The 15474-nt window shown below is 38.1% G+C and overlaps 1 protein-coding gene across 1 annotated transcript in view; it reads left to right on the forward strand.

Annotated features, from left to right (window-relative positions):
* The first annotated feature begins 2159 nt into the window (after nt 1-2159).
* Nucleotides 2160-15474, forward strand: part of LOC138334871 (serine-rich adhesin for platelets-like) — a 30799-nt gene continuing 17484 nt past the window's right edge. Inside the window, 2 exon segments of the mRNA XM_069283682.1 lie at nt 2160-2407; nt 5916-15098. Of these exon segments, the coding sequence (XP_069139783.1) occupies nt 2284-2407; nt 5916-15098 (9307 nt within the window). The 5' untranslated portion in view covers nt 2160-2283.

Below are 15474 nucleotides of genomic sequence, written 5' to 3' on the forward strand. Positions count from 1 at the left end.
TTTAATCGCGTTTAGTTTCTCCAAAATACCAAGATAACGGTATGTAACGCGTAACATTTACCGGAGTGTTCGTTTCTAAAAATGCTCTTAAATCGCACTAAACATACGCAAAAATAAATGAACATGCTTCAAAGATGCGGTATGATATGTCAAATGACATTCATGATCTTTCAATGGTGTTAGATGATTTACGATGTGGTAAAACCGTCATAATTCGCCTTTGCCAAAATGTAACGCTTAACCCAGAGAAAACGATGTTCAATTTCATAGTTATATTGAGAGAAAACTGTACGTTATTTCAAGTATTTGAAATAATGTACGAAATGTGTTATTATTGAATTTATCATACATGTGATATAGCCCAGCTATAAGGACGCTTTCACTTAAAACAGAGAAAATTAAAAATTCCGTAATTTGTCCACCAAGTGATTTTCTATTGCTTTTTGCAAATATAGCGATTTTAGTGACATTTATTAGCATATTAAGAAATATTGAATATAGATGTCAAATCATATTCGCAATGTGTCCCAACTGAAAATTGTATAACGCTTTTTATTTTGATTGTGCGATCAATAATAAAAAATAACTGGCAGTCACCGAAACTTATGCGAGTAGATTCGATCCCGTTGTCCTCGTGACGTCACAGGTCAGGGGTCCCGAATCGGGGTCAATGGCTTGGGGCTTCAGGTGTGTTCTATCTCTAACGTATTATCTGTTAATACCGTATTCGCTATAAAACTCTTACTTTCGCCACTCTAAATTTCATCCAATGACGCATTTTATCAAGCCTTAAGACTGGGGTCCCCGCTTCGAACCAAGCTCTGTTAAGCTTTCCTTTGCTTTGAGTCAAGCATTGCTGAACTTTGTGACGGTTTGTTAGGCTTTGATACGCATATATATATATATACGCTCTCGGCGTTTTAATCTATTCGTGACAGAGCGCCCAAAATAAAAAAAAAAACAGTTTAAATTTTTGGCGCTTTTAAAAAAATGTCCCGCTTTACTCCAAGCTTCCCACGATCTTTTACGACCCTGGCGTTTAAATCCAGCTTTATTTAAGCATTGAAGTCACTATTTTTTTAATTTCATCGGGGTATGAAAGAAATTTTGTTTGCAATCTGCGTGAATTCGCGTAGCGGATTCTCACAAAAGTTTGCAAACAAAATTTATTTCATACCCCGATGAAATTAAAAAAATAGTGACTTCAATGCTTATAATTAATTTTCCAGGCTACTTTATAAAATGAAATACGTTTACACGTACGATTCCATTGATTTTTTCCAAGGGATTATTTTTTCCAAATCAATACGCAACGTCAATGTTTCTATTGTGACGTCACGATAACGTCGGGTTTCCGCGCCATTCTCGGATATTTTTTTTCATCGTGGAATGAAAAAAATGAATAGGCCAATCAGAAAGCCAGAAATAACGAGAAAATTAATTATTACGCTTTGGTGCCGCTTTAAAGCGCCGTCAAACCGCCGTTTTTACTGTAGGTAACCTTGCACTCGAGCCAAAACTATGGCGATGTCAAGAGATCATGCATGATTTAAAATGTATTAATTTTGAATCAAATTTCAGTGCCATTTTCGTTATTAACGATTCCTTATCATGGAAATATTGACATTAACAACGGACTCATCACCCCTTTATGCTGAGGCTATATAACCTTTAGCAGTAAGTAACTAGCTATATATATAGTGTATCTCGGTCATTAGACTGTCCTTATATAAAGAATTCCCCATACCATATATAGTTGCGAAAAGTCAACTGAAGGCCTGCGGGAGGATAAGTGGGGCGATATCAAGGGTGATTTTTGTAAATGAAACATATACACACACATATATATACATGTGTATATGTTTCTGCTAGACACAGCATATAGTGTACAGTATACACATGTAATTGTGACAAGTGTAGGACTGTTATGAGTGTGGCGGTGTGGAAAGTATAACACAGCTGGTTAGTATTGTGTCTTGAGTCTTGACATATCTTAAGTGCATTTATTTTTTATTGTTGACTTGTTTCTTTTTTTTTTACTGTCACTGCATCAACTACATTATGGTGTTTTTTCCGCTGTCCGGAATTATCGTCCGGAATCGGCTCAGGATATTTTATTTTTCCCGCGGATGCAAATATCCCATAATGCATCAGCAATCTGTAAACACATGGACGAAGCCTTGCTTTGAACTGACAGAAAATAACAACGATTTTGGTGATGTCATCACATAAACCAATGATGCATGACCAAAACCGACATTACCATGATCCATTGTGGACAACATGAGTGCAAGAACTCGGATAAAGCATTGGCAAAGTCGTACAGTTGATGATAACTTACTCAGACAAGTCGCCCATTCACCTAAACAAACTTCTACAGATGTCTCGCCCCAAAAACACTCAGGGTGTAAGTTTTGACGACTGTGTAAATTAAAACATCTTTTTGACTGTTTCATATTATTGTCAACTTGCTAATGCCTTCTTTTGTCTTAGATTGTTCATATTATTTTTGTTTGTGGAATTTTTTATATCCCGGATCGACGATTAATCAGATCTGGTTTGGAACTTATGGAAGTTCAGGATTGCCCATTGAACATCTCTGTATGAAAATTTTATCTAAAAAAAAAAAAAAAAAAAACAACCTTGTAGGGCTTGATTAGTGTCGATGGCAATAAAACTTAGCAATGACTCTAAATTATTGAATAAAATCTAGTTTATACATTTTGACTCCAGAGTAAATTCAGTAAAACCAATAATACTTTTAGCTATGCATGCAAATATCAAATACATTGAATATAGGATCTTACATCAGTGATTATCATGTAATATATAATTTATCAAACAAATTCAATAATTTGATATGCCACAAGCCTTTAATTGAGTAGCATATCTGATTATTAAAGATGCTCCACCGCCGACAGAGCATAAATGATATTCATCATTTGAACAATAATTGGTGTTTAATCGTGTATATAATAGTCTAATTAACACAAAAAAATAATATGAAATGATTTATTTTGCCTTTGGTGCTTGAACATTCAGTACTTCATTCCATATAGATATAGTGGTACGGAATTTTTTCGGGATGCAATTAATTGTTTTTTATATTTCTAACCTGAAGTAAAATTAGAAGCTCAAACTTTTCATTGGTGGTTATGGTATAAAGCAAGTAACTTTTGTAACTGAAGAAAAATACGAAATCGTCTGTCCCTGTTTTTGATAGTGAAAAAATACCATTTGTCAGCAGTGGAGCATCTTTAAACAAGTTTGATAAATTTCATATAATATAATTAGGAGTGTTTGTTTGTTTGTTTAATTAATGTCCTATTAACAGCTATGGTCATGTAAGGACGAATTAGGAGTGTGAGATTCTATTTGTCATATAACTTTTATTACTAGAAATATATGTCACAAGAGTGAAACTAGTAGAAATCTGACTTGAATGTGATGTTTCCGTCTACTATGTAAGAGGAGAGGAGAAAATGTAGCGACCAGATTGGGATTCGAACCTGTGACCCTCAGAACATTTAATAGTCAAGTGCTCTACCGACTATTTAATAGTCAAGTGCTCTACCGACTGAGCTACCTGGTTACCGATGATTGACCCAGTCCAACCCTGCACATATATATTATGACATCAAAACTACATGCGACATCATAATAGTGTTATTACACATGTGTCTTACCATATTTATGACATGTTCGTATGACACGGCTGGATGGGCCAGTTATGTGATGATAATTACTTTGTTATAACCGATTCATATCACAGTAAACAAGGATTTCAATACCGTGGCATCCAGCGTCTGTCTGTCCGTCAACAATGGACTTCTCCAAAACTGCTAGTCGGAATTTAACATAATTTGATTGGTAGCATCCTTATGGGGTACTGACTGAAAACAGGGTCAATTTGGCTATTTCCATATAAACAAGTTCTTCCCTGAAACTAAGCATTGGATAGCACTCATAATGCATTGGTAGCATCCTTATAGGACAGGGATTCAAAATTGTACAAATGATTGGACTGACCCACATGCACTAGGACCTGAGGGGTGGGGCCAAAAGTGTTGATTTGACTTTTTTTTCATATAAATGACTTCTTCATGCATGGGATAATACTCATAATTCAATGGTAGTATCCTTATAGGGTGGGAATTCAAAATTATACAAATAATAGCTATAGGACTTCACACCTTTATAGAGGTCACTACCAGGTATGTATGGTAAGAAAAGATCCAGGTTCAGACTGAAGACAGTAAGATAGTCTAGACATGATGGCTTATGTTTTATATGGCTTGGTATAGGCTGAAGACACTAAGCAACATACCCCACCTGGTCACATTATACTGACAACAGGCGAACCCGTCATCCCACTCCCTGTATGCTGAGCGCTAAGCAGGAGCAGAAACTTCCACTTTTATAGACTTTGGTGAATCTCGACCAGGGACAGAACCCAGAGCCTTCCTCACACGGGCCAACTAAAGGCCAAAAGTGAAGCGGTGCCAAGGGAGGCATTAGGAAAGATTAAGTCAGTTAGGAAGGAGAGAAAAGATAAGATCCTAATTTAGTCGCCTTTTACGATCATGCAATAGGGGCAGCAGGTGCAATTCTAACGCCCTACCTGCAGGGTACTATCAGAATAGTGTTTTCCCCAATATCAATATTATTGCAATGGTTAAAATTGTTGTCCGTCACAAAAGGGCTCAATCTGGTCAATTTCCGTATACCTTCTATGAAACTTATCATTAAATAACGCCTATAATTATATGGTATTGATAGCATCATTAAATGGTGGAATTTAAGATTAAACAAATTTGGGACCAATCGGTTAACAAGATGGCAGACAGGCCGCCATCTTGGATTTTGATAGTTTAAAGTTTGTTACTGCTATTTCTCAAAAAGTACCAAAAGAATTCTTCTCAAATTTCATGTTAAGGTTCCCTTAGGGCCCTAGTTGTGCATATTGCATTTTAGGACCAATCGATGAACAAGATTTTGGATTTTGATAATTGAAGTTTGTTACTGTTATATATATCTCAGAAAGTAGTCAAGGGACCTGTGTCAAATTTCATGTGAAGTAATATGTAGGAAAAGCTTGAAAAGCAAAGAAAAGATCCCTCTTTCCTTTTTCAGACAAAGATCATTCTTAGGTGGGGTGCCAAGATCCCTCTGGGATCTCTTGTCATATGTAGGTTCCCCGAGGACCCTAGTTGCGCATATTGCATTTTGGGACCAATCGGTGAACAAGATGGCCGACAGGCCGCTATCATGGATTTTGATAGTTTACGTTTGTTACTGCTTTTTCTCAGAAAGTACTGAAGGGATCTGTCTCAGTTTTCATATGTAGGTTACCCTAGGACCGTAGTTGTGCATATTGCATTTTGGGACCAATCGGTGAACAAGATAGCCGACAGGCCGCTATCTTGGATTTTGATAGTTTACGTTTGTTACTGCTATTTCTCAGAAAGTCCTGAAGGGACCTATGTCAAATTTCATATGAAGGTTCCCCTAGGATCTTTGTTGTGCATGATGCATTTTTTGACCAATTGATTAACAAGATGGCGGACAGGTAGCCATCTTGGATTTTGATAGTTGAAGTTTGTTATTGCGATATATCTCAGAAAGTCAGGAAAGGATCCTTCTCAAATTTTATATGAAGTACGTAGTAAAAGTTTGATAAGCAGAGAAAAGGTCAATCTTTCTATTGTCAGACGTAGATCATTCTTTGGTGGGCGCCAATATCCCTCTGGAATCTCTTGTTTCTATAGCTATTAGCAGTTTGTATTGATTATATTGTATATTTCAATCAGTGTAGTTGACAAAATCACTTAGTAAAATTTTGCCATTTATTTTGGGCAATAACTTTTCCAAGTTACTATTATTGAATAAATATAGATCTTTTTATTTATTTTCAGATGATGACACTCGCACAAATCAAGAGGTTGAAGTAGGCCGAATTAACAGTACTGTTTTCGTGGATAAAGATTCGAGAGAACAGATGTGTGATTTTTCAAATGTTAAAACTCAATTCATTTCTAAGGATAATTCTGACAAACATAAATTCCCAATTGACTCGAGTGAAAATAGAAAAAAGTTTTCTGTCTTGAAAAAGAATATTACAACTACTCACATGGATACAGTAGCAGCAATGGAGCCAAAGACATCTAGTGATGCTAAGGTATTCAAGTGCAACTTTTGTGATAGGGTTTATATGTGGTACCATGACTTGCGTAGACATGTACGGAGAAAGCATTTAGACCTACTGAAAGTAAAAGGAAATCGGGTTATAAAGGAGCAAATTGAAGCCTTCATTAACGAAAGCCCTTCTTACATTTGCCCAGGGTGTTTTGGCAATTTCAATTCAACAAGAGTGTTATCAGAACATATGGAACATACCCATTCAGCCAAGGTATCAGAAATAGATGAATGCCTCAAAAGACAGGGAGACAAGATGCTTTCTCCACAAAGAAAGGACAAGTCTCATTCCTCAAATGATGATAAAAAGAAAAATGCAACAGAAAGTGAAATATCATCACCGAGAAAAAAAACGGTGCAACCAAAGGTTCCTTCCAATGGAACTCTTGTGCATCCGAAATCAGGATTGGCATCAATATCCCCCTCAAAGTCACCTACGATAAAAATCACCAAAAAGTCCAAAGTCAAAGCTAAACATCCAGTCGAGGTAATATATGAAAAAAAGGAGAAGAAGCTGAAATGTACATTATGTAAGAAAATTTATGGCACACGGCAAGGGGTGATGTATCATCTGAAGGCTAGTCATCTTTACTGTGCTGTATGCTGTAAGCAGTTCTGTTACCAGAAGCAATTTGATAAACACATACAGAGTCAACACAGACAGCATCTTCATGTTAATGTGGATGATAGTCTTCTCACACACTTGCCAATGAAAAAGGAGGAGGGCAGTGTTGTACCGGCCACAGTTGTCATGGCCACAGTAGCCCCGACAACGGCCACACTTGTCCCAGAACCGAATTGTACTTCTGATTCTCAAATAGTATCATCCGCTCTATCGGACACTGATAATCCTGTTAAAGTGCCAGAAGGAACAGTTTTGAGTCCATGCAAAATCAGGTTAACTCGATTACCTGTGGACCACTCTGCTATGCAAGCTGTTTCTTTGGATAGAAAGAAGACATATTCAAAAAGGGAGGAAACAAACAGCTTGAACAATTTGGATACCTACAGCATAAAAGATATGCCTGTTTCCACACAAGATGCTTCTGAAAGTGACAGTCTTCATAAAAAGCATGGTCCTCGACACAAAATGGGACCAAAATCCAAAACACAAAAGTCAAATATTTTGATAAATAAAACAAATGAACAACAACTTCAAGCACATGTTGTTGCAGTCTCTAATGAAGAGAAAGCAGTAAAATTTGTAGTGGAAACAGAGAACTGTAACAGTGAGACAACAGCTTTGGCAAAACAGGTGTGTGATGTCAGAATGAAGCATACATGCAACTTAGACAATCAAAATGCAAGAAATACAGGAAATCAGCCAATCAGAGATGGAAAGGAAAAAAGGTCAAATTATTCCTCAAGCGAAGCCCAATCAAAGGAGGAGCAGAGTACATCTGGTGTTCATAATCCAACTTCAATTGAACGTGTAACAAGGAGTTCTTCACAGCCAGCAGCTAAAAGAATAACTCAGTCTGTTAAAAGAAGCCCATCTTTGCCAGGAAACTCATTAGTAATGTCAGAAGGAGATATTCCTGCATTAGGTTCAAGTAGGGATGCAAATTTGAAGTCCACTGTTGTAAGCTGTGATACTGAAACCAAGACCTCAGTCAAGAGGCGCTCTCGATCATCGTCAAGAAAGCAAAAACGTAAAACATCTGTACACAAAACCAAGACTTTGGTCATGTCATCAGAAATGTCAACAAGTTTGCCTGGGCCTGGTCTTTCTGACAAGAGTTCTTCAGCACAGTGTAAAAATGATTCTGTGCCATTGCTTTCAATTTCCAGAGATATGTCTTCGAAATCTTCACAACCTAAAAGTTTGACAGATCAATTGATGAAAACTTCAACCGCTGAATCTCCTGCAGTATTTAACCAAACAGACCTTGGACAGTCAGAAAACAACTCTTCTACACAAGTGACCACAGGTCTTGCTGAGCAATCAGAAGGCAATTCCACTTTCCTACTGACCACAGATTGTGCTGGACATTCAGAAAACAATTCTTCACAATTGACCTCAGATTGTGCTGGACATTCAGAAAACAATTCTTCACAATTGACCTCAGATTCTGCTGGACATTCAGAAAACAATTCTTCACAATTGACCTCAGATTCTGCTGGACATTCAGAAAACAATTCTTCACAACTGACCTCAGATTCTGCTGGACATTCAGAAAACAATTCTTTACAATTGACCTCAGATTCTACTGGACATTCAAAAAACAATTCTTCACAATTGACCTCAGATTCTGCTGGACATTCAGAAAACAATTCTTCACAATTGACCTCAGATTCTGCTGGACATTCAGAAAACAATTCTTCACAACTGACCTCAGATTCTGCTGGACATTCAAAAAACAATTTTTTTCTTCACAACTGACCACAGATTGTGCTGGACATTCAAAAAAAATATTCTTCACAACTGACCACAGATTCTGCTGAACATTCAAAAATAAATTCCTCTTCACAAATGATCAAAGATTCTGCCTCTCGTAAACTTAATCCACAACCATCTACGCAAACAGCATGTTCATCTGAAACTCTAAATAGTTATTCCCATTCTGACCACGACATGGCTACTGATCATAGCTCACCCTCTCAATCTGGCAATACGGATGTAGAATTGAATGAAACAAATCAAAGGCAAATGGAATCGCACCAAGATAAGAACTCTACCCTGGAAACAACTGGTAGATTGGAACAATCAGCAAGATATTCAACATTGCATTCAAGAAGTCGGCTTACATCGTTTTACAGTCAGGATATTCGAGAGCTCATGTTTGGGAAACCATGCAGTACATTCGATCTGCATGTTGACGATCAAAGCTCCCCTGAGCATCATGAGGATTTGGGATGGAAAATAGTGTCGGAAGAAAAGTCTTACGACTTAAACAAATTAACTTTAAAAATAACAAGGGATGTTAAAACTGGCACAAGGAAAATCAAAACTCATGAAAAATTTTTGTGCAATTTATCGGGGCTTAAACTGAAAATTGTTCGAGACTTTTCACAGCGGAAACGAACAGTTCTTTCTGATGGAGATGGAAAGTGTAAAGAAGAATCTGATAATTCGGAAACATCTACAGGCACATGTGGACCGGCCGCACATAATCTGCCCTCTAATGAAAAGGATAATTCTGGCACACATCATGCGCCTTCTTCTACCAACAGCGATGGTCTGGTATCACAAACAGAAAAGACAGACATGCAGCCTAAAGATAAGGCACCATTTATGGAAGGATTTCCTATGTGTGACAAAAGCAATTTAGATTCTCAAAATGAAACTGCCTCTGATAACTTTGCAATCACCGATAACGAACATGTAAACCGTTTTGAGGAACCCTGCACAAGATCACAGAACGCTGTTGGACCCTCTGGTGACAATATAGCTAGCGTTGCGTCTGTGGTAGAGCCAGCACTAGACAGTGGTGATGCATTAACCTCTAGTCAATCTGTCGGCTCAAGTAGTTCCATCAGTGATAAGGAAATGTTAGAAGTACCATCCAACGTCCAGGAGGATCTGTCAAATACCAGTGTTAAAGAACAGAACAGTCGGACAGCATTGGAGGTTTCCATGCATCAGACTACCCCACTACAGAAATCCCCAGAAAAGGAGTTGACAGCTGAAGAAGAGCCTTCTGATTTAGAAATTAATGACAAGAAAAGAGGGTTTAGGACAAAATCAAACGAGATTTTACCTGCTGTTGTCGAAGAAACGCATGTGACGATAAGCAAAGTACCGGATGAGGAAATGGTTGATTCAGATCTTGTTCTAAATGGTAGGGAAGAAACAGATGTGTCTCCCTATCATCAAACACCTGTTTCCTCTATTGTGTTTGATGATGATACAAACGGAAGAAACGTCAAACTCTCACCATTGGATGATTTAGCAAATCAACTGACCAAGGATGAACAGAAAAAAGGAAATGGGACACACGTTAAAGATGTGGTCAGCCAATATATACTGGAAGGTTTGGATGATGTGGACCTTGATCTGCTACTGAAGGAAAGCTCAAATGGATGTGATGAATTGTTAGATCAGAGAGCCAAACTATCGCTGTCAGAGGATGGATTTTACGCTGTTGTGGACACTGTAAAGGGAACCAATAACAATGAACATTTCAGTAGGAGTGTCCTATTAAAGGAGATTGTGAATATCATTCAGTTTGCAAGCCCAGAAGTGTTCCCAAAGGAGATTGAACCTGAAAATGGTTTATCTGGTCTAGAGAAAAATGGGTGCCAGGAGAAGAGGCAGAATTTAGCAAAACTGGAGAAAAAAGCGAGGACAAAGTCGACGGTGGAGTCGAATTCTTCAGTTTCCCAATATGAACCAAAAAATATGTGTACCAAGTCTTTTGGGCAACACAAATTCTCAGAAAAGACATCAGAGGAAAATTCGAAAGTAAAGGCAAAATTATTGTCTTCTGGGAAAAAAAGAAAAAATAGAAAAAAATGTCAAAGAAAGAAGAAAATGCTCAAAACTGACCATGTGCAGAGTAATGGTGACCGTAAAGATCAACAAACTGACCATGTGCAGAGTGATGGTGACCGTAAAGATCAAGAAACTGACCATGTGCAGAGTAATGGTGACCGGAGAGATCAACAAACTGATTGTGTGCAGAGTAATGGTGACGGGAGAGATCAACAAACTGATCGTGTGCAGAGTGATGGTGACCGGAAATATCAACAAACTGACCATGTGCAGAGCGATGGTGACCGGAAATATCAACAAACTGACCATGTGCAGAGTAATGATGACCGTAAAGATCAACAAACTGACCATGTGCAGAGTAATGGTGACCGGAGAGATCAACAAACTAATCGTGTGCAGAGTGATGGTGATGGGAAAGATCAACAAACTGATCGTGTGCAGAGTGATGGTGACCGGAAATATCGACAACATCAGACGGATCAAATTCACGGAAACGAGAAAAAAGAGGAGATTCCTACAACAAGTAGGATGGAAAAGTGCTCTAAAGTACAAGTAGACACATTTCAGCAAGATAAAGACACAAAAGAGAAAATAGATTCAGCAGATGAACAAGGCTATAAATGTAACTGTGGATTGAACTTTACCAGAGCGAAGCAGTATTGGAAACACAATATTAGATGTCAAAAGTCAATCAAACTGTATTTTGTTTGCAAGCTTTGTGGTATGAAGTCTGTACACAGAAGCAACCTGAAGAGACACATAAGAAAAATACACTCAACAACTCACACTTTGGAAGATTTTAATGCTATCATAGAAGAAGTAGAAACTGACATTTTCGATAATCAAAAAGATTCAAAGGAAAGGTATGATGTAAATACCTGGTATCGTTGTTTGATTTGTAATATTGTGTACCGTCAGAGAGGAAGTGTTGTTTGGCACATCGAGTCCAGCCATAAGAAAAAGGGCATGAGAGATGTGAGTCATTGTTACAAAGTTGTAAACTCTAAGGATGAGAATGATTCGAAAGACAATTCATCAGACAGCTACAATGACTCGAGACTAGAGTCCATGAATGTTAACTCTGCTATTGATGAATCAGAAGCTGCAGTTCAAAATCTGTTGGAGAGTCTAGGAGGGGATGATTCAACAAACATTTTTTCACCTCAAAAGCCCAATGAGGACAGCCAGTGCACACAAAGACCCCATTCGACTGACCCAGAGGTCATGCAAAAATGTTCTGAGGTCATACCTGAAAATGTAGGGCTGTATTGGCAGGAAAGTGAGAAGGAGAATGTGTGTGAGGAGGTCACACAGGTCAGTCAGGAGCATTATGGAGAAGAGGGCCAAAACTTAGAATGTCATTCTCAGGAAAACAAGGGAGATATGATGATCCCTGGCATTGGTTTCTATGGAGATGAACAAAGAAACCAACCGATAAACACCCAGGTTGTAGGGGGGGAAAAGCGGGTCGTACAATCCTTGGAAGACACTGATCAGCATATCAGCACCAGCAGTGTTATGTCTGAACCAGCATCTCAAGATTTTATGTCTGAACCAGCATTTCAAGATCTTAAGTCTGAACCAGCATTTCAAGATCTTAAGTCTGAACCAGCATCTCAAGATTTTATGTCTGAACCAGCATCTCAAGATCTTAAGTCTAAACCAATATCTCAAGATTTTATGTCTGAATCAGCATCTAATGATTTTGGCTCTGAACCAGCATCTCAAGATCTTAACTCTGAACCAGCATCTCAAGATATTAGCTCTGAACTAGCATCTCAAGATCTTAGCTCTGAACCAGCATCTCAAGATATTAGCTCTGAACTAGCATCTCAAGATCTTAGCTCTGAACTAGCATTTCAAGAAAAATCAGATTCATGTTCTAACGGCTTTGAAGAAACTAGTCTTTCAGAAGATGATAGACATTCACAGCTAACACCACATTCTTCAAAGTGTAAATTGAGAAGTGATGATGAGATTTGTAGGGAAGTAGCTCGTCAGACAGGATTTACCATACATCAAAACAGCTTTGTTAGAATCGACTGTTTGGATGAGCTTATTGGTAATTTTGTCCTTGAGCATAGGTGCTCGCAAGGAAATGTCCAGACATCTAGCACTCTAAGTGGGCTACCTGAATCAGACCCTGTGACATCACAAGGAAATATTCAGACATCTAGTACTATCAGCAGGCTAACGGAAGTAGACCCTGTGACATCGCAAGGAAATGTCCAGACATCTAGTACTAGCAGCAGGCTAACGGAACCAGACCCTGTGACATCGCAAGGAAATGTCCAGACATCTAGTACTAGCAGCAGGCTAACGGAACCAGACCCTGTGACATCGCAAGGAAATGTCCAGACATCTAGTACTAGCAGCAGGCTAATGGAACCAGACCCTGTGACATCTTTTGAGACAGATACTGCCAAGAAACAAAAGACTTGTGGAAAAGACCAGAATCATGAAAGCAAATCACAAGATAAGTGTAGCTCACAGATCAAGCAGCCTGCTGGACATTCTTCGGAATCAATTAGGAAATTCATTTGTGAACATTGTGGATTGTCATATTTATCCAAAAAAAGCCTAAGAAGACACCACAACAATAAACATGTTAATCAAACAACAGGATCAATGGAAACGATTACAAAGCATTTAGATCACAGAACTGGATCAGTGAAAGACATAACAAATAACATTACTGTAGATAAAGAAACTTCAGATCTTACTCTATCCCAAACTGTTGGAGAAATAGCCAATTTGAAAGAGGAGTTAAGGGAAACCATGGCAACAACCTCTTCTTTTGAACCTGACCATCACATAGACCTGAGGAAATCAGAAACTATAGATGGAAACAGAAATGGCAATGCAAAACAGGAGAACAGTTCAATCAGTGAGTTTAGTTACCAAAATGACGTTCAGAAAGACATTGACAAATGTTTGGATATTCCACAGGACGCTCAGTGTATCTCTCCAGATCAGGAGGTAACAGACCAGACCGAGATACAACCAGGGTCAACAACGATAAAAACACCGGCAGATCCTGAAACCTGTCATCATCAACCTGGCAAAGAAAATCCAAGCAGAATATCTAAACAGAAGAAAAAGAAGAAATCCAAGCAGGTGAAAGAAAAAGATGCTTCAACTGTTAGCTCTACTATCACAGCCTTTGAGATGGCTATTAGCACTCCAGCACAGTCGCATCGCAAGACAAAGAAACGAAAACTGGTCCAGCAGGCTTCAACTAATGCACCATCCTCAAAGCGTCGCTTTATTGAATCAAAATCTGGTTCTGATAAAGTTTCCCAAGGTGTATCAGAGGAGTTTCTTGGTGAAAGTAAGGAGATCAGCGAGACAGGTGCTGAGAATTTCTCTTCTAGTGATGTAGACAAGATGGATGAAGACCCTTTAAATCTAAAGTTTTCAGAAACAGAACTCCAAAGTGGTTCAGAAACATCCCCTAGAAAAACTGACAGCCCAAGGAAACCCAAAAAAAGTCTTGACAAAATAGTACAGGGCATCATTCAAAGGTACAAAGAAGCGGAAAATAAGAAAAGTACAGAAAAAGTGGATCCACCTGAAGTGGATTTTCCTGCTCCATTCGAGGAGATTCTTGCACAGAGCAAAGCCAAATCTACTAAACCTGCAGAAGTAAGCAAGTCAAAAGGATTTTTAAAGGGGGACAATTCAGAACCAACATCTCAAAAGATGGTCAAGCCATCGGCAAAACCAGTTGATATATTTTCCTCACTTAGAATGGGTCCATCTGTGAAATTTGGAAAAAGTTTTCGAAAAGTTTCGTCAGCTATGGCTTCAAATGACGAAGAGACTCAATTCAGATCACCTTTAGATAAGGTTGGATCTGATGTGGCAATGAAGTTTGGATCAACGCAGGAAAGCAAGAAAGCCAGCGAGACTTCAGCTAAACCAACAAAGAGTAATAAGAACTACTTGATTGATATATTGAAGGATATTCCCTCAATTTATGAATTCAGTAATGAAGAGAACCGCATATCCCCATGGGACAATCCTTCAATAAAAGAATCGAAGAAACCTAACATAGGTGGTGTGAAATCAGTATCTTCAAAAACCGTCAGTTTTGAACAAGAGATTGATGAAAGTGAGGCAAATTTTGGAGAAAACATGGAGCTGAACGATGAATCTTCAAAGTCAAATGAAGATGATCTAAATGAAGATAATGTGACAAATAGAACGACAGAGATTTCAAATGAAGATGATGTGATGACTAATAGAACAATAGAGATATCAAATGAAAATGATGAGATGGAAGTAAACGAGGGAGATGGGGAGAATGAGAACCTGGATGAGGACAGTGGAAATGAAGACAACTTGTCTGATGAAGAACCTGACGATGAAACTGTTGACGATGATGATGTTAGACCAACAAGCGAGGATGAAGGAAAAGATGATAAAGATTCAGAAAATGAGGAAGAAGAGGAAGAATTTGTTTTCAGTAAGTTAAATCACATGCAATGTCATGTAAATCTAGGGTTTAAAAATGGTAGCTAGTATTGCTAGTATGAGAATCAGATGGAAGGTTAAGTTGTTCACAACAAAATCTAGAGTAACTAGTATTGTCAGTACGAGAATCAGATGGAAGGTTAAGTTGTTCACATCAATCAAATGTCTCGAAGTATGGATCATATTTCAGAACTTAGTGACCTGATATTCTAAAGAACTGTTGGCTACAATTTTGTTTCAAAAATTTTATTACAAACATGAAAAAAATGTTTAAAATAGACTTCAGATGGAACAAATTCTTTTATGAGCAACATCTAGATATAACATGTATTTGAAAATTCTCTTGGGAGTGGTGTATTGTTGAATTA

Source organism: Argopecten irradians, chromosome 11, assembly GCF_041381155.1.
Source record: "Argopecten irradians isolate NY chromosome 11, Ai_NY, whole genome shotgun sequence".
In the NCBI taxonomy this organism is placed as follows: Eukaryota; Metazoa; Mollusca; class Bivalvia; order Pectinida; family Pectinidae; genus Argopecten; species Argopecten irradians.